The sequence below is a fragment of the Orycteropus afer genome, unplaced genomic scaffold (assembly GCF_000298275.1).
Source record: "Orycteropus afer afer isolate SDZICR_OR568_19922 unplaced genomic scaffold, OryAfe1.0 scaffold00103, whole genome shotgun sequence".
NCBI lineage: Eukaryota > Metazoa > Chordata > Mammalia > Tubulidentata > Orycteropodidae > Orycteropus > Orycteropus afer.
In genome coordinates, this window is record NW_006921690.1 from 4936282 (window position 1) to 4963951 (window position 27670).

At 41.6% G+C, this 27670-nt stretch overlaps 1 protein-coding gene and 1 pseudogene across 1 annotated transcript in view; one reads left to right on the top strand and one right to left on the bottom strand.

Annotated features, from left to right (window-relative positions):
• Positions 1-27670, bottom strand: part of KIAA1549L (KIAA1549 like) — a 148346-nt gene that overhangs the window by 47072 nt on the left and 73604 nt on the right. The window contains exons 14-16 of the mRNA XM_007943312.2: positions 26519-26697; positions 17596-17813; positions 7554-7683 (exon numbers count right to left, since the gene is read on the bottom strand). Coding sequence (XP_007941503.2) covers positions 7554-7683; positions 17596-17813; positions 26519-26697 — 527 coding nt within the window. The remainder of the gene's footprint in view (positions 1-7553; positions 7684-17595; positions 17814-26518; positions 26698-27670) is intronic.
• On the top strand, positions 11982-12074 carry LOC122150198 (annotated as a pseudogene).

The following is a 27670-nucleotide window of genomic DNA, read 5'->3' on the forward strand; positions in this document are numbered from 1 at the left end:
TGGAGCTGGAGTGGCATCAGGTAGTGTTTCGTTCTGCTGTGCATGGGGTCACTATGAGTCAGAAACGACTCAACGACACCTACCAACAGCAACAAAAACTTCCCCATGTATACGAGGCAATTAAAATACCATGGTTTGCATTGGCAAACTTTAGTCCTGAAAGTGACATTTTTTGCTCTTTAATACTTCAAAGAGGTCTTTTGCAGCAGATTTGCCCAATGCAATGTATCATGTGATTTCTTGACTGCTGCTTCAAAGAACATTGATCGTGGATCCAAATAAAATGAAATCTTTGAAAGCTTCAATCTTTTCTCCATTTATCATGCTGTTGTTTATTGGTCCAGTAATGAGGATTTCTGTTTTCTTTATGTTGAGGTGTAATCCATACTGAATACAGTAGTCTTTGAACTTCTTCAGTAAGTGCTTCAAGTTTTCTTCATATTTAGCAAGTAAGGTTGTGTCATCTGTATACCACAGGTTGCCAATGAGTTCTCCTTCAATCCTGATGCTGCGTTCTTCTTCATATAGTCCAGCTTCTTGGATTATTTGCTCAGCATGCAGATTGACTAAGTATGGTGAAAGGATACAACCCTGAAGCACACTTTTCCTAATTTTAAACCATGCATTATTTCTTTGTTCTGTTTGAACTATTGCTTTTTGGCCTATGTACAGGTTTCTCATGAGCACAGTTCTAGAACTGCCATTCCTCACAACATTGGCCATAATTTGTTATGACCCACACAATCAAATGCCTTTTGCATACTCAATAAAACATAGGTAAACATCTTTCTGGTCTTCTTAGCTTTCAGCCAATATCCATCTAACATCAGCAGTGATATCTCTTGTTCCATGTCTTCTGAATCTGGCTTGAATTTCCAGCAATTCCCTGTCGATGTACTGCTGCAATCATTTCTGAATTATCTTCAGCACAATTATACTTGCCTGTGATATTAATGATATTGTTCAATAATTTCTACATTCTATTGGATCATTCTTCTTTGAAATGGGCATAAATATAGATTATTCCAGTCAATTGGCCAGGTGACTGTCTTCCAAATTTCTTGGCATAGATGAGGGAGCACTTTGGTCATTGCATCCCTTTGTTGAAATATCTCAACTGGTATACCGTCAGTTCCTGAAGCCTTGTTTTTCACCAATGTCTTTATTGCAGCTTGGACTTTTTCCTTCAGTACCATTGGTTCTTAATCATATGCTATCTCCTGAAATGGCTGAATGTTAGCCAATTATTTTTAGCATAGTGACTGTGTATTCCTTCTATCTTCTTTTGATGCTTTCTGTATCATTCAATTTTTTGCCCAGAGAATCCTTCAATATTGCAACTCAAGGTCTGAATTTTTTTCTTTAGTTCTTTCAGCTTGAGAATTGCCAAATGTGTTTTCCCCTTTTAGGTTTCTAACTCCAGTCTTTGCATATTTCATTATAATACTTTACTTTGCCTTCTTGAGCCACTCTTTGAAATGTTCTGTTCAGCTCTTTTATTTCATCATTTCTTCCTTTCACTTTAGCTACTCTCCATTTAAGGGCAAGTTTCAGAATCTCTTCTGACATCCATTTTGGTGTTTTCTTTATTGCCTGTCTTTTTAATGACCTTTTGCTGTCTTCATATATAATGTGTTTGATGTTATCCCACAACTCATCTGTGCTTCAGTCATTAGTGTTCAATGTGACAAATCTATTCTTCAGATGGTCTCTAACTTCAGGTGGGATATACTCGAGGTTGTACTTTGGTTCTCATGACTTTGTTTTAATTTTTTCAGTTTCACATTGAACTTACATATAAGGAATTGATGGTCTTTTCTGAAGTCAATCCCTGGTCTTTTTCTGACTGATGATATTGAGCTTTTCCATTGTCTTTTCCCACAGATGTAGATTTGATTCCTGTGTATTCTACCCAGCAAGATCCATATGTACAGTCATTGTTTATGTTGTTGAAAAAGATATGTGCAATGAGTAAGTTGTTGGTCTTTCAAAATTCTATCATGTGATCTCTGGCATCACTTCTAGAACTAAGGCCATATTTTGCAGCTACTGATGCATCTTCTTTGTTTCCACATATCTCATTCCAATCACCAATAATTATCAATTCATCTTGGTTGCATGTTTGATCAATTTCAGATTTCAGAAGTTGGTAAAAATCTTCAATGTGTTCATCTTTGGTATTAGTAGCTGGTGAAAAAATTTGAATAATAGTTGTATTAACTGGTCTTCCTTGTCATTATTTTTAGGTTCTGTTGACTCAGTTTCAACTTGTAGTGACTCCATGTACAAAAGAACAAAACACTGACCAGTCATGCATCATCTTCACAATCCTTGTAGGTGCATGGACATTATCCTATTAGTGACAGAGTTGTATTTCAGAATAGATCTTGAAATCTTTTTGATGATGAATGTGATACCATTCCTCTTTTTTTTTAATTGAATATATATATATATATATATATATATATATTTCAAAAAGGTATTATAAAACATTTCAAACAGAAACAAAGAGCAAGACTAGTACAATGAACCACCATGTGCCTATAACCTAGCTTCACAAACTATCAACTATGACACCACTCCTCTTCAGTTTGTCATTCCCAGCATAAAAGACCATATGTTTGAAAAATAAGAGTTAAAAATGCTCTGAAATACAGGCATTTTTGCTTTTAAAGATTAGGTTGACATCTTTTCTATCCCCTTTGACACACATGAGGTTGCCATGAGTTGGAGTTGACTCAATGGTAACTGGTTGGCTTTATGCACAAGGAGGAATGAATTTCAAAGCCGAAGTTAGTTAATGATATCATCTAGCCTTTTAGGAGTGGTTAGTTCTGGGCATTTTTTCATTTATCCTTCTAAAGGATGTGCTTTCTTCTTTAAAATTACTACCCAAGGGAGCCTCAGTTACCCGGGAGTGTGCTGCATCCCTTTGGGTGGCCAAGAGGTTGAGAATTGTTGCTGTGAAACACAGTGATTCCAAAACCCTTTGGAGCCAAGAGTCTCTCTGCAGGCCCATTAGCAATATGGAATTTTTTTTTTTTTTTTTTTTTCAGGATTTGGGTGAAGATTTACAGAGTAAATTCACTTTTCATACAGCAGTTCACATATACTTTGTCTCATGTCATTGACCAAAATTTACAATGCAGCAGCTCCCCTCCCACTTCCTCCCCATAGTTACCTCCTCCCAGTGTCCATCCCTTCATACTCTTCTGCACCCTGAGCTATCTCCCTGTGCATAAGCAACCCTTCCTTCTCCCATGATTGTTCTCTCCGGGGCGTGTGTCTACTTGAGGTAAATGTTTAACTCACATGCCTGTACTTTGTTTGGCTGGAAACCACAGTTGTAGGTTCAATTCCAGACCTGAAGGGCAGCTAGGGGCCATAGTCTCAGTGGTTACACCAGGCTCCATTGGACCAGCAAACCTGGTCCCCACCTTCTTTTTTTTTTTTTTTTTGCCTAATATGGAAATTTTTTGAAAAAAAAAATCAGGCTGCCATTCAGTTCTGGTGTAGTATGTGTGTGTATTTGTATATTTGTTTGATTGTTAATTAATTTATTTCTTTACACATAGGTTTTTCCTTCCCGCCAATGTTTGAAAAATTCAAAGTAAGTCCATCTTCTAATCTCTTTGTTTCTACTGTATCAAGGCATAGGTCTTCCTGGCTTGTTCATTAACCTGGCAGAAATGACTGAGTATTTAGGCCTGGCATCAAGATTGTCAGACCCAGTAAGAAGAATAACGTGTTTCCAACTGAATTACCTATTAGCTGCTGGGCTGATAGATTCCACTGCCAGGACTGCCTTGGTATTTTTGGAAAGTGAATACGTCAGGAAATGAATGCATCATTTAGAACTATGACTCTTCTCTTTTTCCACTTCACCTGCTGTTCGTTTTTTCCATGTGTGTTACCCATGTAAGAATCTGTGTATGACACAACATCTAACCTCTTCCAGAGGTACAGAAATATAGGACATATGTTATATGAGGACAGACATAAAGTGCAGGAGATGCACATGGAAGGCTTCATTGCATAGTGGCTATGGAGATGGTTTTGGAGCTGGGAGGACAAATTATATAACTGTTCTGTGCCTTAGTTTCTTCATCTGTACAATGGCAATAATAATAGTACCTACCTGACTGGTAATTGTGTGTGGTCATTAAGATTATAATATCACTTGGCTGGGCCTGGTTTTGAGTGGTTGGGCAGCCACCGGTTGTAGTTATTCCCCACGATGAGACTGGCAATCAACTCCATGGTGAAATCTGCCGTGAGTGGCTGAGTAGCTACTTTAGGGATGTGGTCTGCTTCCTGTATATAAGGATAAGTTTTGGGAATAGTCTATAGTACCCACCAGCCACTCCTCGGAAGGAAGGTTGGGCAATCCTACTTCCGTAGTGATACTGCCTCGGAAACCCAAGGAGGGGTCGCTATGAGTCGGGGCCGACTCGACGGCACATAACAACAACAACAACATAGTATTTTGGAATGCTTGGGCCCTGCATGTAGCTGAGTTTTAATTCAGCAGCCTGCCATGCTTGGCCAATCTTGGGACTTTTAATGGACTTGAATCAATGGCCTGCCATGTGGTTGGTAACATAGGGACTGTGCCTTTTCACTTGTGGACCTTGGGTTTGTCAGCCTCAGAAACCAGCAGCTGCCTGAGTGACAAAATGCTTCTGAAGCCCAAGGTCGAGGGGCTTTCATCTAGCCCCTAGAGTCTGGCAGTTCGGACTCAGACTTCTAGACTCTAAAACCATAAGAGAATAAACTGCTGTTTGTTAAAGCCATCTCATTTTTGGTATATTCCCGTCAGAGCGGCATGAAATAACCAAAACACTGCAAATTCAATTAGATAATACACACAGAAAGACAGGAATAGGGCCTGGTTTATTGGGAGCAGTCAGTAGCTGTTAGCTACTTTACATATGATTAGAATAAAAAGCAAATGAGGAGTTAAGGTAAACAATTTCATTTTTACAGTCAGTCTAAATTCTTAAAACTGTCCCCTGGATGATTATTTTCTCTCAAAGTAGCCTATATTTGTTGATGTTTTTGAGACTATATCTGCTTCAAGAGAAACAAGTATTTTTTAAAAAATGTGTATCTTTTAGAATGAAGTAGACCTCCCCCATATATTCTGTAATTGGAATGTTTATACATATTTATGAGGGATTACCAACCTTCATTTATTGTTCTATTGCTCTAGGTAATTGTTGTAGATTGAATTGAATGTACCTGTGTTATAGATTGAATCCATGTACCTGTGAATGAGAGTTTGCTTGGGCAATTTTTTTTTTTTTTTTTTAAATACATTATCAGTTAAGTCACACTGAAGTAGGGTAGGTCCTAGTTCTAATCTCTTCTGAGTGGTATCTTATAAAAGAGGAGTACAGACCCAGAGATAGTCATACACAGGAGGGAAGATGCCTGTGAAGATATACCAAGAAACTAGAAGCTAGGAGAGAGGCATGAAATAGTTTCTCTCCAACTGCCCTCAGAAGGATTTAACATGGCCGATACCCTGATTTGCACTTCTAACTTCTAGAAATATGAGAAAATAAATTTCTGCTCTTTAAAGCCACCCACTTTGTGGTATTTTGTTATGGTAGACCTAGGAAACTAAGACAATAATTTACAAACATGACATTCCAAAGGTATTAAGTGAGAAATGCAAGTTATGTCACTGTGGTTCAAAAAAATATCTGCAGTTTTCTCTTTTTACGACTAATAGGGAAACTGCTTATATTTTTCCTCATAACTGTAAAAGTGTCTGTGCCTAGAATCTCACAAAAAATTTATTAATACCAATCTTGAAATAAATTAAGAATCTTATCATATTTCAGGTACGTGAGCAGAGGAAAAATTCCCTCAAACTAGCCAAGCATCTCACACGGGAAGAATGTTCACTGTTGGTAGGGAGAGGTAGGTCAGCAACTCCAAATGCCAATTTTTAATCACAGGCTGATTATCAAATTAATAATTGAGTTTGGTATAAGAAATATTTTTATAATAAAAATTAACATTGAATAATTCAACTCAGGGGGAAAAAAAAGTCTGTCCAATCATCTGGAATCCTATAAATTAAACAATTAAACTGTTTTCTATGAAAAGGAAAAAGAGAAAAGACAAGGGTATTGTCATCAATGCAAACATCAAATTCAAAGGTAAGGTAATTAAAAATTCACATTAAGTAGGATATCTCTTTTTTAATTGAAGTATTAAAAATCCTATTTTGAGCTTTTGTGGCAAACAGACCAATCCTAAGGAGGAGAAAAAAATATTCTTGGCTTCAAATAAGCATGACGTATTTAAGGAATCAAAGTTCATTTTCAAATTACAACAAATTTTATCCAGCTATATTTGAATTATAATTCTTGCTACAGAAAATTTTTCATCTGTAATAAGAGGAATGTTTTTATGGGAATGGGAAAGAAACATTTTTCACAAAACGTAAGAGTATATTCAAGATTGTTTGGAATTTTGGGGCAGGGTGAAGCATTATTGGACATCTGAGCACAGTATCATTCACATGAGCGCAAGTGTGGCTATGTGTCATGTATACAACTCTATGGGAGGCACCACATTCTAACTCATCATCTGGGGACATTTGGTGGGAGTCGAAGAATTTGTGCAGTTTGGAGACATTTCTGAACATAACCATGTGCTTTGTCATGTGAAATCACCAAATTGTTCCATGGACATCTCATTGTTCCCATGGCATATTGAGGAGTTATGAAATCAGGAACAAATCCAACCTCTCAACAGTGCTAAGCATTAAAAGAAGCCAGTGCTCAAATAAATTCTAACCCATGACCATGCTTCCTACTGAGTTTCCAAAGGACAGAGGGGAAGAAATTAAGGATATTTAGAATCTTTGTTGAGGTTAAAGTCAACAATGTACAATGTACTATTCATAAAATAGTAGAATTTAGAAATAAAGACCCCTTTAACAGTCATTTGTTACTTTAACACATTCCAGGCAGTCTTACTTTGCAAATTCCCAAACCCATTCCCGTGGAGTCAATTTTGACTCACAGCGACCCTACAGGACAAGTAGAACAGGCTGTAAATGCTTACAGAAGCACTGTGCCACATATTTCTCCCATGGAGTGGCTGGTGGGTTTCAACCACCAACTTTTTGGTTAGCAGCCAAGTGCTTTAACCACTATACCACCAGGGCTCCTTACTTTGCAAATATCAAAAAACTCCAAACTCACTGCCATCAGGTTGATTCTGACTTGTAGTGACCCTCATTGGGTTTCCAAGGCTGTAAGTCTTTACAGAAGCAGACTATATCAGCTTTTGTCTGCAGAGTGGCTGGTGGGTTCTAACTACCAACCTTTTGGTTAGCAGCCAAATGCCTTAACCACTACACCACTAGAACTCCTTATACATAAGGTGATAAACAATAATGAAATAGAAAATATTTTAATGCATTTACAAATCTCACAGATATGAAGGAAACAAACATTATGGAATGGCATATTCTTTTTACTTTAAGAAGTAAACAAAGCTTGTATCCACCTCAGTCTACCACAAAGACTTACGTCATATCCACTATTGCGGATTCCACGCCGGGGTCGCTCCCGCGTCACCAGAAGGTCCATCTCGGTTTCCCCTGGGCTCGGGCTGTTCAGAGACTGCCGGCTTCGGTAGACAGAGTTCTTCATCTGTTGCCTGAAGAAAATTCAACAGCTGTTATGATGCAGCAAATGCCCTGACGGATGGGATTCTCCTGATCCAGATACAGACAACCAATGAAGGGGTTGGGTTTGCCTCACAAGTCTCAGAATTGATGCTATTTGTTCCCCAGCCATAAGGGGCTATAAAAAGAGTAGAACAAAGATTTTGCTCCCCTCTACCCCCAGATGCTGTAACCATTCACCTGCACTGTAAATGCTTCTTCATATGGAAACTAGGTAATTACAATCAATTGCAACAATGCCACCTAATCTAAAATTCTGCTGATGAAAAGGCCAGGGGTTTTTCCCCTGACCCTCGAGAACTGCTAACACTGGAAGAATAAACTTGCCTTTGTTGGCTCAGCAGCCTCCTGTTCCTTTTAATTCTTCTGACTTCATATGCAGGGTTCTATGATGCATTAATAAACCCTGCAGTTAAGGGGGCTGCTTAATAATTTGACTGTTGATGGACTTTCTTTTCTACCTCATCACAGAAGCTTCCCTTCTGAGCTAAGGATCCATAAAGCATGTGAGCTCCACCCTTTCTCTCTCCCTCCCTCCATCCCTCTATTTTCTCCTTCCTCTAACATTTACTGAGTGCCTACTACATGCCAAGCACTGTGTAAGATAGAGAGGATCCACAACTGAACAAGCAGCAATGGCCTCTGCCCTCCCGCAGCTTACATTCTAATGAAGGAAGACAATAACACTATAATTTCAGAGTGGTAAGTGCTATTAAGACAAGGCAGTCGAAAAATGGATAAAACAGACATTCCTCCAAAGGAGATGTATAAATAACCAATAAGAACATGAAAGGATGCTCAACATAAATATGTCATTAAAAAAAAAAAAAATGAAGAAGAAGAAAGAAAGAAAACTCACTGCCATTGAGTAGATTCAACTCATAGTGACCCCTCTGTGGGTTTCTGAGGTAGTATCTCTATGGAAGTAGATTGCCCAATCTTCCTTTCAAGAAGTGGCTGGTGGGTTTGAACTGCCAGCCTTCTGGTTAGCAGTCAAATGCTTTAGGCACTACACCATTAGGGCAATGCAAATCAAGACTATGAGATTCCATTTCACACTCTCTGTTTTCTTGTTATGTGCCATTGAGTCGGCCCTGACTCATAGCGACGCCTCCTTGGGTTTCCGAAGCGGTATCACTTTGGAAGTAGATTGCCCAACCTTCCTTCCAAGGAGTGGCTGGTGGGTTTGAACTGCCAGCCTTCTGGTTAGCAGTCAAGTGCTTTAGGCACTATGCTACCAGAGCTCCCTCACACTCTCTAGGATGGCTATTATTAAAGAAGAAAGCATAGAAAATAACAAGTGTTGGCAAGGATGTGGAGAACCTGGAAGTTTGGCCATTACTGGACAAAATGTAAAATGGATCAGCCACTGTGGAAAATGGTTTGGTGCTTCTTCAAAAAATTAAACATAAAATTACCATATGGCCCAGAAAAATACTCAAAAGACATGAAAGCAGAGGTTCAAACAGACACTTGTACACCAATATTCATTGCAGCATTATTCACAATAAGCAAAAGGTGGAAATCACCCAAGCCCATCAAAAGGTGAAGAGATAAACAAAATATGGTATGTACAAACAATGCAATATTATTTAGCCATAAAGAGAAATGAAGTTCTGACACATGCTATGACATAGATGAACCTTGAAAACATCATGCTAAGAGAAATGAGCCAGATACAAAAGGACACATCCTGCATGATCTCATTGATATGAACTATCTTGAACAGACAAATGTGTAGAGACAGAAAGTAGATGACTGGTTCCCATGAGGGGGAGGGGATGATGGGGAGTTATTACTTAAGGGGTACAGAGTTTTTCTTTGGGATGATGAAGAAGTTTTGGAAATAAACAGTGGTGATGGTTGCACAGCATGGTGGGTGTGACTAAACTATTGGATTGTACATGTGAAAAGGGCAAATTTTGTGGTGTATATTTTACACATTTAAAAAAAGAAAAAAAAAAAAAAAACCAACCCTCAGGAGATGTGCTTGACAGAGAGTGATTAGGATGAGGAAGCACTGTACAAAGTGTGGTCGGGGTAAGTTTTTCTGAGGAGGTAATGTTTAAATCAAGACCAAGTGGGGCCAGCCATGTGTCGATTCATTCAGTTTCAGGGAGTGGTATGTTCAGAGGCTCCACTCAGCTACCCCTAGTAAATTCATGTATTAGTCACCATTGTCTTGTTTTCATTTGTCATTAAAATCAGTTACGGTGGAGGCAGTTCCAACTTGTGGTGACTCCTTGTGTGTCCGAGTAGAACTGTGCTCTACAGGATTCTCAGTGGCTCATTTTGTGGAAGGAGAGTGCCAGCTCTTTCTACCAAGGTGCCTGTGGGTAGAGTCAAACCTTCAACCTCCCAGTTAGCAGCCAAGCATGGTAACCTTTTGCCCCATCAGGGACTCCTTACTTGTTATTAAAGGGATCCTTTAGAGAACCGGGAAAGAAACACCATATAGTGAAGGCTGTGGCTATTCTTTTCTTCTTCTACAATAAGCAGCAGGTAATGCTGTCTGTGTTTTCATCAGTGAGGAGTGAGGCAATGGGGACAGGTGACTTTCACATTATCCTCCAGAGTGACTAAGCTGGCATAAAATCACTAGTTACTTGCCTCTCATCCAACAAGTTCCCTCTATAAATAAACAACTTACATTTTCAGAGCATCTATCTTCAGAGAACACCTCAGACATCATCAATTTTATATCTCGGTTCTAAGATTCCAACTGTTCATGAGTTGAAGATGTTGAATCATTATTTTCCCAGAAGCCATTATTTTTCAGATACCTTTTTCATAATTACACAAGTTAGTCACAGCATCAAGAACAGATATAAGAACTCCCTAAGCAAAGGACGGAGCTCTGGTAGCATAGTGCCTAAGGCACTTGACTGCTCACCAGAAGGCTGGCGGTTCAAACCCACCAGCCACTCCTTGGAAGGAAGGTTGGGCAATCCTACTTCCGTAGTGATACTGCCTCGGAAACCCAAGGAGGGGTCGCTATGAGTCGGGGCCGACTCGACGGCAAACAACAACAACAACAACAAGCAAAGGACTATCCTTGCAATTAGCCTTAAGAATAAAACAGAAATGATTGATCTATTGTATTCCCTCACCATAAGGAACTTAGGCCTACTTAAAGAACATCTGTGGTCTTTGCTTGTCTAGCACCTATGATAAGCTTCTTTTGGTAAGAACATCCCGATGTTCCTTGGGGGCTACCCATCCTCCACAGGTAGGCAGGTGACTTAAGTTGGACCTATCACAGCATCACATCCCCATGGCCACAGTGATTAATCAGGGGCTGGGCACATGATTCAGGTTGGTCCAATGAGACTCAGTCTGCAGGCTTTTGCTAAGGCAACTAGGAAAGAGTTGTCCTCTTGGTGTGGAATTTTTCTAAGTAGAAGATAAACCTGGAGTTGTCGGTAGACGGTTTGCCACCATGAAGTAAGCACCTGCCTGAATATGGGGCCAGCAAAGAATGAAGAAAGACCAACATCAAAAACGGGAGACACTGTCTAACCCCTGGGTCCAGGTGTGCCTATAGTCTTGACCTCTCAATCATGTTCAACAAGAAATTCCCCTTTTATTTAACCAGTTTGTGCTAGATTTCCATCATTTGCAGCCAAAAGACTCCTGACAAATGCAGGAGCTTATAACCTAATGTTACAGACTATGCCTGATAGTTACCTGCATTCAGAGGCTTCCTTTAGGAAGGGCACACAACCTTAGGAAGCTTGTGAAATAGAATCTGTTCTGAGGGAATCACTTTAAGGCAGACCCCAAAGAATTCTCATCCTTGACCTAATTATAAGTCATTTTTGGAAAAAGCAGACTTCCTAACTGTTTTGAGGTTGTCAATTAGCCCATTTAGAGATTTACTAATAAGGGTGGGGGGAAGTAAATACTAGGATTAGCAGTTGATATTTAAATAGGTTATTTGGTAAGTATTAGAAATACGACAATGAGATTGTGGATGCCCTTTGAAGGACCATGAATGTGGGGGAAAGCTGAGACACTGGAGTGTGCACCAGCCTGTTTTTCCTCAGAGACAACATTCCATACAACATGCAGCTTAAAGACTGCTGTTTAACATGGATCTCAGTTGAGCAGATCCCCACTGTGTGCCCGGTGTGTGAGCATCTACTTAGACATTAGGCTTTCTGGAAGAAAAATTAGCTTATTTTAATCAAATAGAATTCTATTAGGTGTTATTCATTTCTTGTTGGTACTTTTCTATATCGTAAAAAATTAATAAAGTTTGAAACTTCTGGTCCTCATTTAGCCACACATATATCAAAATTGGAATGATACAGAGAAGATTAGCAAGGATGACATGCGATTTTGTGAAGTGTTCCATATTTTATTTTTAAGAAGTTCGAAACATGCAAACTTGAGATGTGTTTTTACTTCTGAAAATCTTGCTGGTTGGATGATGATGAACTTTACTTGGGTTTCAGGTTTCTTTTTTTAAAATCCCATCATAGTTTAAGAGGAGTCCCTTGGTGCAAAGGGTTAACAGCCTTGGCTGTTAACCTGGAGGCTGGAGGTTCGGCTCTACACAGAGGTACCTCAGAAGGTAACCCTGGTGAACTTCTGAAAAATCAGCCACCGAGAACCCGATGGAGCACAGCTCCACTTCTGCACACATGTTGTCTCCATAGAAGTTGGAACTGACTCAATAGCAACCGAAAAAAAATTAGTTTAAGAAAGTAGTTTTCAAACTGTATTCTATGGAACTCTGGGTTCCATAAAGATACCCTGGAGCCGCTGAGAAGGATGAGAGGAGGCAGTACTTCCATCAGAGCAACTCTGTTTTTATTTTATGTTATCATTGGGGGGTTGGCTTCCCCCCGAAGCAGGCCCTGTGATGATTTGAATGCGAGTGGTTTATTTGGGAGGGGATGCCTGGAAGCACCAGTTGGGAAGTGGGGGAATGAGAAAGGGAAAGTATTGGGGACTGAATTGTGTCACCTCAAAAGCTATGTTGAAGTCCTAACCCTTGTATCTGTGAACATGACCTTGTTCGGAAACAGAGGCTTTGAAGATGTTATCAATTAACATGAGGTCATACTGGAGTGGGTGGAAGGGTCCTAATCTAACTTTAGTGACATCCTTATAAAAGAGATGTAGAGGGATAGACAGAGGGAAGACAGCCATGTGACAACAGAGTTATGCTGCAGCTGCAAGCAGAAAAAAAAAAAAAAAAAAAGAAAAGAAATCCCTGGGGCTAACAGAGCTATGAGAAATGGAAAGGATCATCTCCCAAAGCCTTCAGAGAGATCATAGTTCTGCTGACACTCTGAATTTGAACTGTCCCCCGTGTCATCTGAGAACTTCCATTGGGTATTCTTTCTACCCACTCTGCCCTTGCTCTTAATTCTGTGAAGCATTAAATTTATGTTGTTTAAAGCCACCCAGTTGTAGTACTTTGTTACAGCAGCCCCAATTCAGAGGGGGAAGGAAGCCAGCAAAGGGTATAACATGGAGCTGATTAGTGTTTTAGCAATTACAGTTCAAACTCAGTATGGAAGCCTGGGAGACAGTCTAGCTCACAGCTCAGAGTTCCTCTAAAACTGAAAATTAAAGAAAAAAACAAAACAAAACCCCAGACCCATTGCCATCAAGTTGACTCTGACTCACAGCGATCCCCATTGGAAAATCCCCATTTTCCAAAGCTGTAAATCTTTACAGCAATAGATCATCCCATCTTCCTTCTGCAGAGTGGCTGGTGGGTTTGAACCGCTGACCTTCCAGGTAGCAACCAAATGCCTTATCCCTTATACCACCAGAGCTCTACCAGGGTATTTATCCACTAGTTCCCACCTGTCATTGATTAGGGTGTTCCAGAGCAGAATATGTTTTAGCTCCTGGTACTTCCAGTTGATGGCTGCCAGAAAAAGTCTTCAATTCATAGTTGCAGGTGTCTTTATTGAGTAGGAGGCTGCTAGCCTTTCAGGAAGAATGACAGCCAAGGGGACATAGGGGGGCCACTGACAGTGTCTGCCTCACTTATGTCACGTACCTTGTGTCTCTGGGCAAGAGTTTACAGCATAAAAATGGGAGTGTTCTTCTGATTTTAAACAATAACAGTTATGAAAACTATTTTAAAAGGTTCAGTGATAAGTTGAATTTTGAGATCTGAACTCTGTCTTTGATTTGATTTAATTTGGCTCGAAGGGTAAAATTCTGATTCCTGATATGCCCTCTAGACAAGACAATAATTTGCTCACTTGGCCTTGTTGTGGGTAGGTCATTCAGAGACGAATCTCTGGAAATGTGAACTGTGAGCAGCAATCAACAGGTAACTCTAACCTGTGATAACAGGTAACCAACTGAAGGCAATCTCTGGAGTAAATAGGAGGGTGTACTAACAAACTCATTTCTGAGGTCACTGCATTTCTGCCATTCTCTTTCCCTCTGTCAGTCCTTCCCTGTCCCCTCTCTTGCTGATCCTACTTCACCTCACTCTGATTGTGCCTGTCTTTCTTCTCCCCTTAACTGGTTAAAAAAATATTAAGTTGCTTTTGGTGTTTTATAGCCATTAAGTTATTTTTTCAACAGACATTTACTGAGAAGTAGGGGGACATTGGTGGTTCCATGGTGAAATCCTCAACTTGCATGTGGGAGACGACTCAGGTTCAGGTGCCAGCCCATATTCCTCATGTGTGGCCACCACCAACCTGTCAGTGTGTTGCTATGATGTTGAACGGGTCTCAGCTGGGCATCCAGACTAAGATGGACTGGGAAGAAATTCCTGATGATCTAAAAATCAGCCAATGAAAATCCTATGGCAATAAAAAGGGCCTTAGGAAGTTGGCTGACCCCTATGCTAGGCAATGGACTAACACTACTAAAAAGAGTTTTGTTCTTCATTCTTATGAAAGTCTTAGCTCAAATGATTTTATTTCTCAAATAGCTTCCAAACTTAGTTTCTTCTATTTGTACATGATCTCTAGCTTGTTTTCAGCAGGAAACCCATAGAAAACAACTCCTCACTCCAGTTTACCAATGAAGTAAAGAGCCCCATAGTGTAAAGTAAAAGCTAAAGAAGCCACCAGCTTCCCAGTGAAATCCCCAGCTTTTTTTTTTTTTAAAAAACTATAGTTATTAACATGTTGACACATGCATTATGAACCCTGTCACAGTGCAATTTTATATCAATGGCTTGTCATGTCAACCAAGCCTAATTAGAAGCATAGTGAATTGAGCACTGGTTTAGACTGCTCTCCTTTCTTTGTTGAAAATAAAGTCATGTTGAATGAACTAATAAAATTTAGTCTTACCACCCAAGAGGGTATCACTAGGGTTGGTGTCATTTCCCATCATGAGCCGGCTGCAGAACCCCTCTCCTTGAGTAGAGCAGCCTGGCCCTGGCCTCCCTCAACATAAGGTTGAGTGCCTCAATGCATGGCCCACCCCTCCTGGTCTGCCCACCACAGCTCCCCACAGCTTCTCCCCTCCCCCACTGGCCAAGGTGGGCCTCCTCTCTGCCCAATGGTGGGCTCTATGGCCCAACTGGCCGTGCTCTGACTAGCAGGTGATGGGGGGAGATGGCGGTGGTGATAGTGACAAGTTATGTACTGGGTTACCCTAGTGACACCACTGCCGTGGTGGCCCCTCCCCCTGCAGCACCAGCCCAGCTCTGGGGTCATTTTCATGTCACCTCTTCTGATAGTGTCAAGGGTGTAGTCTATCCCTCCACCCCCACCACACACACAAATGACACCACTGTCTCCTAGACTGATATCGTTCTGTCTATGCAAACTTGTCAATGGCCATTTCTGGTTTCACTAAATGCACAGGAATTCCCTACTCCCCTGAGTTTGTGTAGGATGCATCTGCCAAGGCTGTGGGCCAGGCTGGAGTATTAGCACTGCTCAATGTTAAGAGGTTGTCATGGAGGAAAGAGGTGGTCTCAAACCATTAGAATGCTTCTGAGGAAGTGCTTTAGGGTGGGGAGGAAAGAGAGAAAGGTGGGCATGTTTAGCTTTGTAACCTATCCCCCTTCACCAAGGAGGTACTGAGGCCTCCTCCTGCTTAGTTAGCAACAGAGGTTGGAAGGTTTGCAATTTAACCACCTGGGCTAACCCTCATTAGACCAGCCCGTATTACTCCCTGCCTCTGAAAAAAAAAAAAAAAAATGTATTGTGATAAAATATATGTAACAAAATATCTGCCATTTTAACCATTTTTAAGTGTATAATTCAGTGGCACTAATTACATGCCCATGGTGTGTAACCTTCATCACTATTTCCAAATGTTTTTCATCACCCCAAACAGAAACTTCGTGTCCCTTCAGTAATAACTCCCCATTTCTTTCTCCTTTCAGCCCCTGGTAACCACTAATAAACTTTTGTCTCTATGCATTTGCCTACTCCAGATATTTCATATAAGTGAGATCATATGATTTTTATACTTTTCTGTTCAACTTATGTCACTCTCCATGTTTTTGAGGTTTATTTATGTTATAGCATGCACCAGACCTTCAGTTCTCTTTACGGCTGAACAATATTTCACTGTGGGGACATACTACAATTTGTCTATCCACTCATCTGTTAATAGACATTTAAGTTATTTTCATCTTTTGGCTATTGCGAATAATGCTGCAATGAACATTGGTACATAAGTGTTTGAGTCCCTGCTTTCAAATGTTTTTGGTGTATACCTAGGAGTGGAATTGTTGCGTCATATGGTAATTTTCTGGGAGTCCCTGGGTGATGCAAATGGTTAAGCATTTGACTACCAGCCTGAAGACTGGCAGTTTGAACACACCCAAGGGATCCTCAGAAGACAAGCTTGATGATCTGCTCCTGAAAGTCACAGCCTTGAAATCTTTATGGAGCACAGTTCTACTCTGCCACATGGGGTCACTGTGAATAGAAACCAACTCGATGGCAGCTAGCTAACAACAACAAACTCACTGCCATTGAGTTAATGCCAACTCACAGCAGCCCTACAGAAGCAGACGGCCTCATCTTTCTCCTGCAGAGCAGCTGGTGGGTTCAAAGCACTGACCTTTTGGTTAGCGGCAAATACCTTAACTACAACACCACCAGAGCTCCTTAACTAATAACAACATGGCAAGTCTGTGATTAACTCTGAAGAACAGGCCTCCCTCTTAAACTGTCACAGAAGCTCACCCTTTCCCATCAAACATCCATTGCACCTGTGATTAACAAACCTTTGGGGTGATGATTATCCTTCTCTTCCATCAGATCTTAAGCTCCACAAGAGCAATGATTGGACAGTCTTGTCCACCACAAATATTGCATGAATTAAATGAATGAATGAGAGAAAGTACACATGGCCATAACAGAATTCAGCATCTTGTTCAGAGTCTAATACATAGTAGGTGACAATTAATGCTGAGTAAATGCACAAATCTATAAATTAGAGAAACGAGCACAGCATGGAGCGCTGAGTAGCTGTGAGGTGAGTACTTACTGAGGTTGAATGAAAAGCTAGGCATGAAATTTACTTTCCTTATGTAAGAGCCACTGAAATAATTGAAAACTACAATGCCCCTTGATCTGGAAGTTGCAAAAACCCTGGGGAAGTGATAATTATATCGTCACCCTGCCCCGAAATAACTAATCGTGGGTTTTTTTGTTTTTTTTTTTTAAATCTTTGAGCTAAAGTACAATAATGGTTGTTTGCCCAAGCATTTTTTTTTTTTTTTTTTTCCATTCATGGCTTCATTTTTTTTTTTTTTTTTCCCCCTCTCCCAGGCACATTATGGAGTATCTGCTTTCACAGATGAGCATCTTGCAAGGATCATGGTCCTAAGGTAACAGATCACAGTCTCATTCATTATCCAAGGCGTCTCCTGCCCTCCTCCCACCAGCAACACAGCAAACATTTAAAGCATGTCTTAGATACCACACCTGTTCTTAGACTCAGTGAATGGGGCACAGAGTTCTGGGTCTGGTTCCAAAATGTGGTCAATTTCCTTTTGGGCTTTTTCATACATCTTTTTTCTTTCAGTCAGACCCTTGTTCGTCTCCACCGGAGGGAAATCGTAATAGCCCTTCCTCTTGGCTTTGAGGCGCAGCTTGTTCCGGTAGTGCTCAATGTCTGACTTCTGCTTCAGAGCTTTGTTCACCTGCGGAGAGAGATAATCTCAGGCACACACCTGGCCCAGCAGTGCCCAGCCATCAAGGGCTGCAGTCCCAGAAAAGCCATCCTAGGCTTTATCTCTGCTCCTCTGAGTCAGCTAGACCAACCTGTGGCCCTTTCCAAGCCCAGCCCACAAGTCATGTGGAGCCTGGGACTTCCCTAACACACCTGAGATCTTTATCCAGGCCTCCTTCTCCACAGTCTGCCCTAACTCTGCTAAGGGCTAGACTTGGCTCCAAGATCTTAGCTTTGTGGCATTGGCCTTAACCTAGCCTATGCCCTTTTGGGTCCCTGCCTACACCTTTTTGGTTTTCCTGTTTGAAAACCTCTTCCTTGACTTCCCACCCCAACTAGTCTTGACACTCCTATTCTAGCCCCGGCTCTGTGGAACCCAGTGGCCTTCCCTGGCTATTTTGCTGGTACTCAGGTAGGTAAGACAACCTTCCTGAAAAGGTTGAATTGAGATGAATGAGGCAAGAAGGGAGAGTGGACAGCCTGCTCTGGAGGCCTCTTCAAACTATCAACCTGTATTTGAGAGTTTATCTTTGTAGATCCATGTCTTTCCTGAGAGACAGGTAACTTTGAAACCTTGCATGACCAGTCCCAATCAGGTCCTGCTCAGCAGGGCAAGGCCTGGTCTGGTCTTTCAGAAAGGAACATAGCAAATGTACCCTATGACATGTCAAAGAGAAAAGCAGATGACTATACTATATAAATAACAAATTATGAGGACATTACACCCACAAATGGGGCTGCATGGTAAAATCTGCCTGGTCCTTGTAGAGAACCATCAGTGTTCTGTAATCAGACGTGCCTCTGTATTTGTATAATTATATATAGTGTAGAGAGAATTTTCACAGCTTCAATTTCAAGGGACAATCATCAGAAATCTGGTAAGTGTGGACATTACTTCCACCTGACAGGTGAGGAAACTGTGGCCCCAAAAGGCCAACCTAGTAAACTGTAAAATCGGGGCACCCCAGCTATCTGATTAATAGAGGACAGCAATGTGCCAGGCACCATGTGCTTTATGTGTATGACCTCAATCTTCACAACAACCTATAAGGCAAGTCACTATTATTCCTCCATTTTACAGATGAGGAGATTAAGGAAACTTCTCAAAGTTTCACAGATAACCAAAGATGGAAGCAGGATTTAACCCCGGGCAGCCTGAGTCTAGCTATGTACAATGTGTACTCCCCTTAGGATGAGAACACAAGGAAGTGGGGATGGTCCAAAGTCAAAGCCCTTGGACTGGTAGGTTCTATCTAGGGAGGGGCTGGTGTTGGCGTGGGGTTACCTAGAGTTGGGCCTTTCAGTTTGGAGGAGGACAAAGACAGTGGTTCCCTGGCAACACTTTGAGGTTCTCAAACAGGAAAAACAAAGGTGTAGGCAGGGACCCAAAAGGGCATAGGCTAGGTTAAGGCCAATGCCACAAAGCTAAGATCTTGGAGCCTGGTCTAGCCCTTAGCAGACTTAGGGCAGACTGTGGAGAAGGAGGCCTGGATAAAAGATCTCAGGTGTGTTAGGGAAGTCCCAGGCTCCACATGACTTGTGGGCTGGGCTTGGAAAGGGCCACAGGTTGGTCTAGCTGACTCAGAGGAGCAGAGGTAAAGCCTAGGATGGCTTTTCTGGGACTGCAAGCTACGTGCCGAACCAAAGAAAACCAAACTCACTGTCATCGAGTCAGTCCCAACTCATAGTGACCCCCTCCTTGGGTTTCTGAGGTGGTATCTCTATGGAAGTAGACCACCCAATCTTCCTTCTGAAGAGTGGCTGGTGGGTTTGAACCTCCAGCCTTCTGATTAGCAGTGAAATGCCTTAGGCACTACGCCACCAGAGCTCCTAAGCTAGGTGCAGAGGTGGCAAAAATACAGAGGACCGGGATCTATTCTGGACCTATTGAATTAGAATCTTCAAGAATGAGGCCTAGGTATCTGTATTTCAGAAAAGCCCTGTTGCTGATTCTGATCTACCACCTGAGTGAAACACCTTTAGTGTGGAGTGCTGGTTTTCAAACCATGTCCTATGGATTTGTGGACATTTTTTTTTTTTTTTTTAAAGTCACTGCTTCAGAGACTCTTATTAAGACCTGTGGGGTCTTACCCCTCATAAGCCAATTCACAGTACTTTTCATACAACTTCAGCAACTCCAGGGACCTGGGTTGAGAACTCTTGCCCTAGGATTCTAGGAGACAACTCAGGAGCCAGGGAAGTGTGGGAGTAGCAAAAGATGAGGCTGAGCCACTGGCTCTGGTCTCCAACAACCACAGCAGCCCCTGTCCCTGATCCATGTTTCACAATGGACTTCCACAAAACAGCTTGTTTAAAGGAAAGATTAGAGGTAGAGAGGGTATGAGGTCCACTGGTCTAGGGAATCACAAACTTGGGGCCTGATGTCCATGCTAGTCAGAAATGAGTTCTGGGAGGAAAAAGAGGACTGTGGGTCTGAGAATGGTATATGAAAAATACAAGCGGTGGTGGGGGTGGTGGTGGTGACAATGTCCCTCTGAGGCCAGTGATTGGAGAAGCTACTACCATAGTGATATCACGTCGGAAACCCAAGGAGGGGTCACTATGAGTCGGGGCTGACTCGATGGCACAAAACAACAACAGGAGCATGGCAGTGGAACTTTCTCACTAGCCCACACCAAGGGCTGAGATCTCGAATAGCAAGCCTCCACAGCCTGGAATGCTGGATTTCTGGCCTATTGAGAGGATGAATCCCTGACTCACTATAGGTGCTGCTGACAATACTTTAAGTTCTTTTTCTTAAGTGCAGTCTTTCCTATTTGGATTGTTAAAATAAATCCCCTAGAATTTCAACACTTTAAAAATGAAGGCAGGTGAGTACTCCCTTCTGCTGAGGAACCTTGCCCCTCTGCCTCCCTATTCTGCTCTCTGACTGTCACAGATGAGTATGGGAGCAGGGTACCCTCTTGAACCCAACTCACTTGCAAGTAACACAGGGGAAGAATCTCCTTTTAAAGTCAGTATTTCCCTTACTTATTCCCAAATTTTGATGAAATGGTCACCAAATTTTACTTGGATTAATAAGCAAATGGAAACTCTGGGTGGTGCCAATGGTTAATGTACTTGGCTGCTAATCAAAAGGTTCGAGGTTTGAGTCCTGGAGACACCTCAGAAGAAAGGCCTTGTTGTTGTTGTTATGTGCCGTTGAGTCGGATCCGACTCATAGCGACCCGTCCTTGGGTTTCCGAGGTCATATCACTATGGAAGTAGATTGCCCAACATTCCTTCCAAAGAGTGGCTGGTGGGTTTGAACCACCAGCGTTCTGGCTAGCAGTCAAGTGTCCTAGGCATTACACTACCAGAGCTCCAAGAAGGACCTAGTGATCTACTTTTGAAAAATCAGTCATTGACAACCCTACAGAGCACAGTACTACTGTAACACACACGGGCTCACCATGAGTTGGAAATCTACAGCAATTGGTTTTTAAATAAGCAAACACTCTTGGGGGGATAATTTGGCTTTCATTCATTAACATGATGAATTGTGGGGATGATATTTTATCACGAACTGAGATGATAAAGCAGCACAGAATATTGCTAAAGGTGTTAAGATCCCCATACCCATTGCCATCAAATCCCTTCCAACTCATAGTGACCCTATAGGACAGAGTAGAACTTCTCTATATGGTTTCCAAGGCTGTAAACCTTTACTGAAGCTGACTGCCACATCTTTCTCCCACAGAGAAACCAGTGGGTTTGAATTGTCGATGTTCTGGTTAGCAGCAAGCACGTAACTACTCTGTCACCAGGGTTTCTTAGAACCAGACAACCTAGGTTTAAGTCCTTGCTATACCTTTTCCAACTTGTGTTGCCTTGAGTATGTTACTTAACTTCCCTGTGCCTGAGTTTCTTTCAGTGTAAATGGGAGATAGATAATAATACCAACTACCTCATAGGGTTGTTGTAGGCATTGCATAAGTTCATGCACATGGCATGCTTACAATGCAGCTAGGCACTCAGAATGACTTCAAAATGCTGTTATTATTAATGTGATTGTGTAGGGTTCTTTCTATTTAAGACTAAGGGATAGGTGGCTTGATAGAGAAAAGAAAGATAAATGAGTAATGTCAAAGCATAAAGTGTGAAGGATGGTCAGGCTTGGATAGAGTGCAATGGTGGGGAGGCTTTGGACTGAACCCTGGAGGGACCACAGAGAGTGGGAAGGGGCAGGCAGGGCGTACAAAGGAAGGAACACTGCAAAATGCTGTCTTAGAATGTCCCTGTTCTTTCTTCTCACCCATAAGAGTTACTCAAATTTCATTCTTTCTAGTTCTTATTTTATGGAGGAAAGAGAGGGGGGTAAGACAGTAGTAAGAAGGTAGCTATAACAACAAAAACTTGGAGACTTCTGAGGATTAGGTACAGGAATAGCTGTGTTTAGCCAAGAAATTATAATGAGACTGTGGTGTTTTATGGAAGTCCAGCCAAGCATCTATGCAACTAGTAGGAGTTACAAGCCTATAACTATCTATATGCCATCTTTGAGTATTAACTCTCAGATACCAGGACTTGGTTAAATATGCAAGTTCCAATGCTAGACCTCAATCCTGATGTGCCATACTTCTAAACAAGTCTAGAATGAAGTCAACCAGTGTAAGATATGTTTTGACCTATACTATGAGCTTCATGAACATAAGGGTGCATCTTAGATACTCTGTTTTCACAGCACTTGAAGAAACATAAACTGGGGGAAATATTTCTTCTAAATTTTGCAAAGTTCTCCCCAACCTGGGCCTTAATAATTTCAGGCTCGTAGAATTTCACAAGACTTCATTGTGCCTTCATTCTGCATGCCACTGAGAAAATTAGTGAGGAGAAGAAGTTAGCACACCATCCTCTGATCTAGGAATCCTGGATTCTCTCCTAGAGTAACATTCCAAAAGAGATTAAAAGTCAGACATGAAAGTTAGCATCAGCAGTAATCAGACATGTCAGTATTGAGTAGTTCCTGATACAAGGCACTGAAACGGGTACGACCTCACTCCTGTGGTATCCTGCCAAAAATGCCAAACCTCAGTCTAATGAGAAAACATCACACAGACTGAAACTGAGGGACATTGTAGGCAATAACTCAAAAAGCAATAATGGCCACAAAAGACAAAGAATAACTAGAGAACTGTTTCAGACTGGAGGAGACTAAGAAAATAACTGAATGGCATTGTACGATTCTGGACTGGACCCTGGAACAGAAAAGGACATTAACAGAAAACCCAGCAAAATTCAAATAAGGACTGTAGATTAGTTACTAGAATTGTCCCAACATTAATTTCCTGGATTTGGAAATTATTCTATGATTATGGAAGATGTTAACATTAGGGTTAAGCAAGATAAAGTATGTACAGGAACTGTATACTACCACTGCAACTTATCTGTAAGTCTAAAATGGTTTCAAAATAAAAAGGTGCTGAAAAAGTCATAAGAAAAAAAGGCAGACATAAAATTATTCATTGTAACTAATATATATTATAAGATTTGGTCATTATTATAGCCAAAACCAAAAATAGAATAAAAACTTGAAAGATTTGAACAATGGGAGATTGGTTTTTCAATCAATGGTCTACTTTCTCAACTTGTTGGATGGCGCAAGTCAATTCCAACTCATAGAAACCACATATGACAGAGTAGAACTGCCCCATAAGGTTTTTCTGGGCTGTAATCTCTACAGGAGAAGATCTCCAGGTCCTTCTCCTGAAGAGCCGCTGGGTGAGTTTGAACCACCAACCTTCTGGTTGGCTGCAGAGTGCTTAACCATTGTGCCACCAGGGCTCCTTTCCTTCTCAACTAGATCAATTAAAAATTATAACCAGAAATACTACAGCAACACAGCAGAGGCTTACAAGACAGAAAGTTGGCTGTATAGGGCAGGATTCTAAACTATGTATGAGTTTGGTCAAAGACTTGAAGAGAATGTGCAAAAATGAAAACAGATGTGGTTAACTGGGGGTGAAATTATAGTGTTTGTTCTCTGTTACTTTGAACTTTCTGCTATATTTTATATTGTTATTATATTTTCTTTAAAACATCTTTTTAAAAGAACTTCATGTAATTCACAAAAGATAAATTTATGGCTTCTGAGCTGTGATTTCTTTACTTTAAACCACGTACCCATAAGAGAAAAGCAGAAAGCAGAAAGAAAATTATAAGACAATTAGCCTCAAGCTCTACAACACAGCAAATTACAGAGAACAGACTGGGGCTCTTTTTCAATCCAAATGCCAACAAGGTCTACTCTTTAACTACCAAAATGCAGCAAGTATCCATTTCTGGGCAAGGAGTATGCTCATCTGTTCTTCTGGGAAAGGGTGATGGGCCTGGCAGAAAAAGGGAGCTCTGGTGGTATAGTGCCTAAGGCAATTGACTGCTAACCAGAAGGCTGCTGGCTCAAATCTACCAGCCACTCCTTGGAAGGATGATCGAGCAATCTACTTCCATAGAGATACCTCCTCAGAAACCCAAGGAGGGGTGGCTGTGAGTCAAATTGACTCAACGGCAGTGAGCTTGAGCTAAGTTGAATACAGCAAGATTTGGAATCTGTCCCCATGGCATCCACATCATTAAGGTGGGATGATAAGATCCAGGCATGGCAGCTATTACCTGGGCCCATAATTGGGCAGAAGGTGCTGATCAAGCAGCTATCAGTGCATCAGTGTAATCACAGAAGCCTCTGATCGCTGGGCTTCCATGTCTGGTGGCAGAACTGGGCCCAAAGATTGATTCAGTGGCTTAGACTGGCTCTGGGAAGATATCCAGTTTCCCTCTGGTTATAGAGCCAAGTGGCTCATAAAGTAGCTGGTCAATAAGTCCTGGCTCACTGGCTGCCTGAGTGATGATAATAATAAGGAACATGTGTAGTGTTAATTGTGTGCTAGGCATTGTTCTGGCAGTGTAGTGCCTACAGCACTTGACTGTTAACCAGAAGGCTGGAGGTTCAAACGCACCAGCCACTTCTCAGAAGGAAGATGGGGCAATCTACTTCCATAGTGATACTGCCTCGGAAACCCAAGGAGGGGTCGCTATGAGTCAGGTCCGACTTGACAGCACATAACAACAACAACAGGCATTGTTCTAAGTCCTTAAAATAGATGAACTCATTTGAATTCTCACAGCAGCCCCATTTTACAGAGAGAAGAACTAAGGCACAAAGGAATTAACCTAGCACAGTCTTTATGCCCAGGAAATAAGAGGTACCTCCTGAGTCAGGTTTGTGAAATGCTTTTATAAGTGGCCTGGATGCTGGAATGAGGGCAAGGCCCTGATGTGAGTATAACACGCCCAGGTACACAGCTCCTTGAGGTATCAGGGAAAAAGACCTTAAAATTTTGGAAATCTCTCACCTTTTGCAGGTAATCATAGCAAGTATATACAAACGAAACAAACAACAAACCTGCCAACTTAACAAAAAAGAAAAATATAGGAAAGCATGTATGTGAGTGTGTATGTACATGTGAACATGTGTGATGTAAATGCTCATATCAGCTTCCATACACATGCTTTCTTAAAGGTTTATAAACATTTCAGCCCACTGACCATTCTGCTGCAGAAGATGAAGGAATGGCAGATAATTTTTACCCAACTTGCTCTCCCTCTAAACTGCTAATACTCCATCTCTCTATATATATCTAATATCTGTTTTTCTTTGTTGGAATCGTCATTCCCGGGCATATGCTATAATTTTTTTTCAGACTCTTGTTGTTGTTGTCATTATGTGCCATCGAGTTGGACCCAACTCATAGCGACCCCTCCTTGGGTTTTCGAGGCAGTATCACTACGGAAGTAGATTGCCCCATCTTCCTTCCAAGGAGTTGGCTGGTGGGTTTGAACCACCAGCCTTCTGGTTAGCAGTCAAGTGCCTTAGGCACTACGCTACTAGAGCTCCCATTCAGACTCTTAGGTAAGGTCATTTAACATCAATACACAATGAAATCCTGGAAACAGTTTGTTCCAAGAAGTAATCATTTTTTCAGAGCTTATACCGTAGGCTATGTCCCTGTCCATACGACAATATCTTCTCTGGCTTCCTCTCAATCCAAGCCTCTCCCATACCCACTAGGAAATGGGGTTTTCTTTTTGATGCCAATTATACCATACCCAGTAGGGGGAATTCTAAATCTAATCACTGCTGAGTTACAAAAAGAGCAGAATGGATGCAGACACACACACTCTGGCAAAGAGACACCATGTGAGGATTTTCTAGAAGCCAAGGAACTAAGGAACACTCAGGGCTACCAACAACTAAGGAACTGACAGGGCCAAGACCAGGGCTGGGATTTCTAGCTTCCAGAGTGATGAGAAAATAAGTTCCTGTTCTTTATGGCCACCCATTCTTGTTATTGCAGAAACAGGTACCTAAGATAGGAGTGTTATCAAGAAAGGCAAAAGGCTGTGTATAGGGGTGGACAGTGTAGAACTTCTGATGTTCTCTTCACAGCTCTAGTTTTTAAAGCTCTCCTTGGGCTTTCTAACACTGGTAGAAAATACTCTGAAAACATCCCCAACAAACTCCTTTGGGGTGTCTTCTGTTCATTCTGCTGAGGCCTGGTGCCTGCAGAAGTCTATCTGACAGATGCAATCTCCGCTCAGCTACTCTGAGGTTGCTCCTAGGTACTCACTCACTGAGACCTGGCTGGACTCTTCCGCTCTGAGTTCTCAGGTTCTTACCTCACCGTTGAGGACTGCTGACTCCTGGCTCCTGTCTGAGGCTGGGTGTACCACAGGGAGGGCAGTGGGCTTTATTGCAATGAGCTGCACAGAGCCAGAAGACGAGTCGAAGGGATCAGCGGCCGCCTTGCCAGAGTTGTCAAAAAGAACTGGTCCCTCCTCTTCATCACTCGCTGGCACTAAAGCACAACACAGACACATCGATTTTATGATTTAGGGGAGCTGCATGATCATGGGAACATTTATGGAACACTTACAGTGGAGGACATCACTTTACTCAAAAACAACCTCAGAACAACAGTATCCGGTTCTGAACAAGGGATCACCACTGCTCATGGATTTCTTTCAAATTTAAGACCTATACTAGCTATAGAAAGGAGCTCTGGTAGCACAGTGCCTAAGGCATTTGACTGCTAACCAAAAGTTGGTGGTTCAAACCCCCCAGCTGCTCCATGGAAAGAAGATGGGGCATTCCACTTCTGTAAAGATGCACTGCCTTGGAAACCCAAAGAGGTCACTGTAAGTCTGAATCAACTTAATGGCAGTGGGTTTGGTTTGGTTTGGTTTACTAGCTATAGAAGTGCTAGTGGTGCAAACAGCTACATGGTCAGCTGCTAAATAAAAGGATGATGGTTCAAACACACTCAAGGACTCCATGGGAGAATGACCTGCTGACGTGTTTCTGTAAAGATTATGGCCAAGAAAACCCCACGAGGCAGTTCTACTGTGTCACATGGAGTTGAAATCAACCAGACAGCACCCAACAACAACAAACTAGCTATACCTCAGCTGCATTATCAGTTATCAGTGCTAGAGAGGTAGAGACAAGTATTGATTTGGGTGACAGGAAGAGCAATGTACTGAATGTGCGTGATCAACATGGTGGAATTGAGGAAGAGAAAGAAAATAAAAAAATAAAATAAAAATAAAAAAGTATATGCCACATAACCATTTTTTTTTGCCAGCTGTTTGCTTCTAAATGCTTTTGAAAAGATAACCAAATGGCCCTTTTTTGATGATATTCAACTGAAAATAGGAACAAAGTTGTTGTTGTTGTTGTTATGTGCCGTCGAGTCAAACCCGACTTATAGCGACCCCTCCTTGGGTTTCCAAGGCAGTATCACTACAGAAGTAGGATTGCCCAACCTTCCT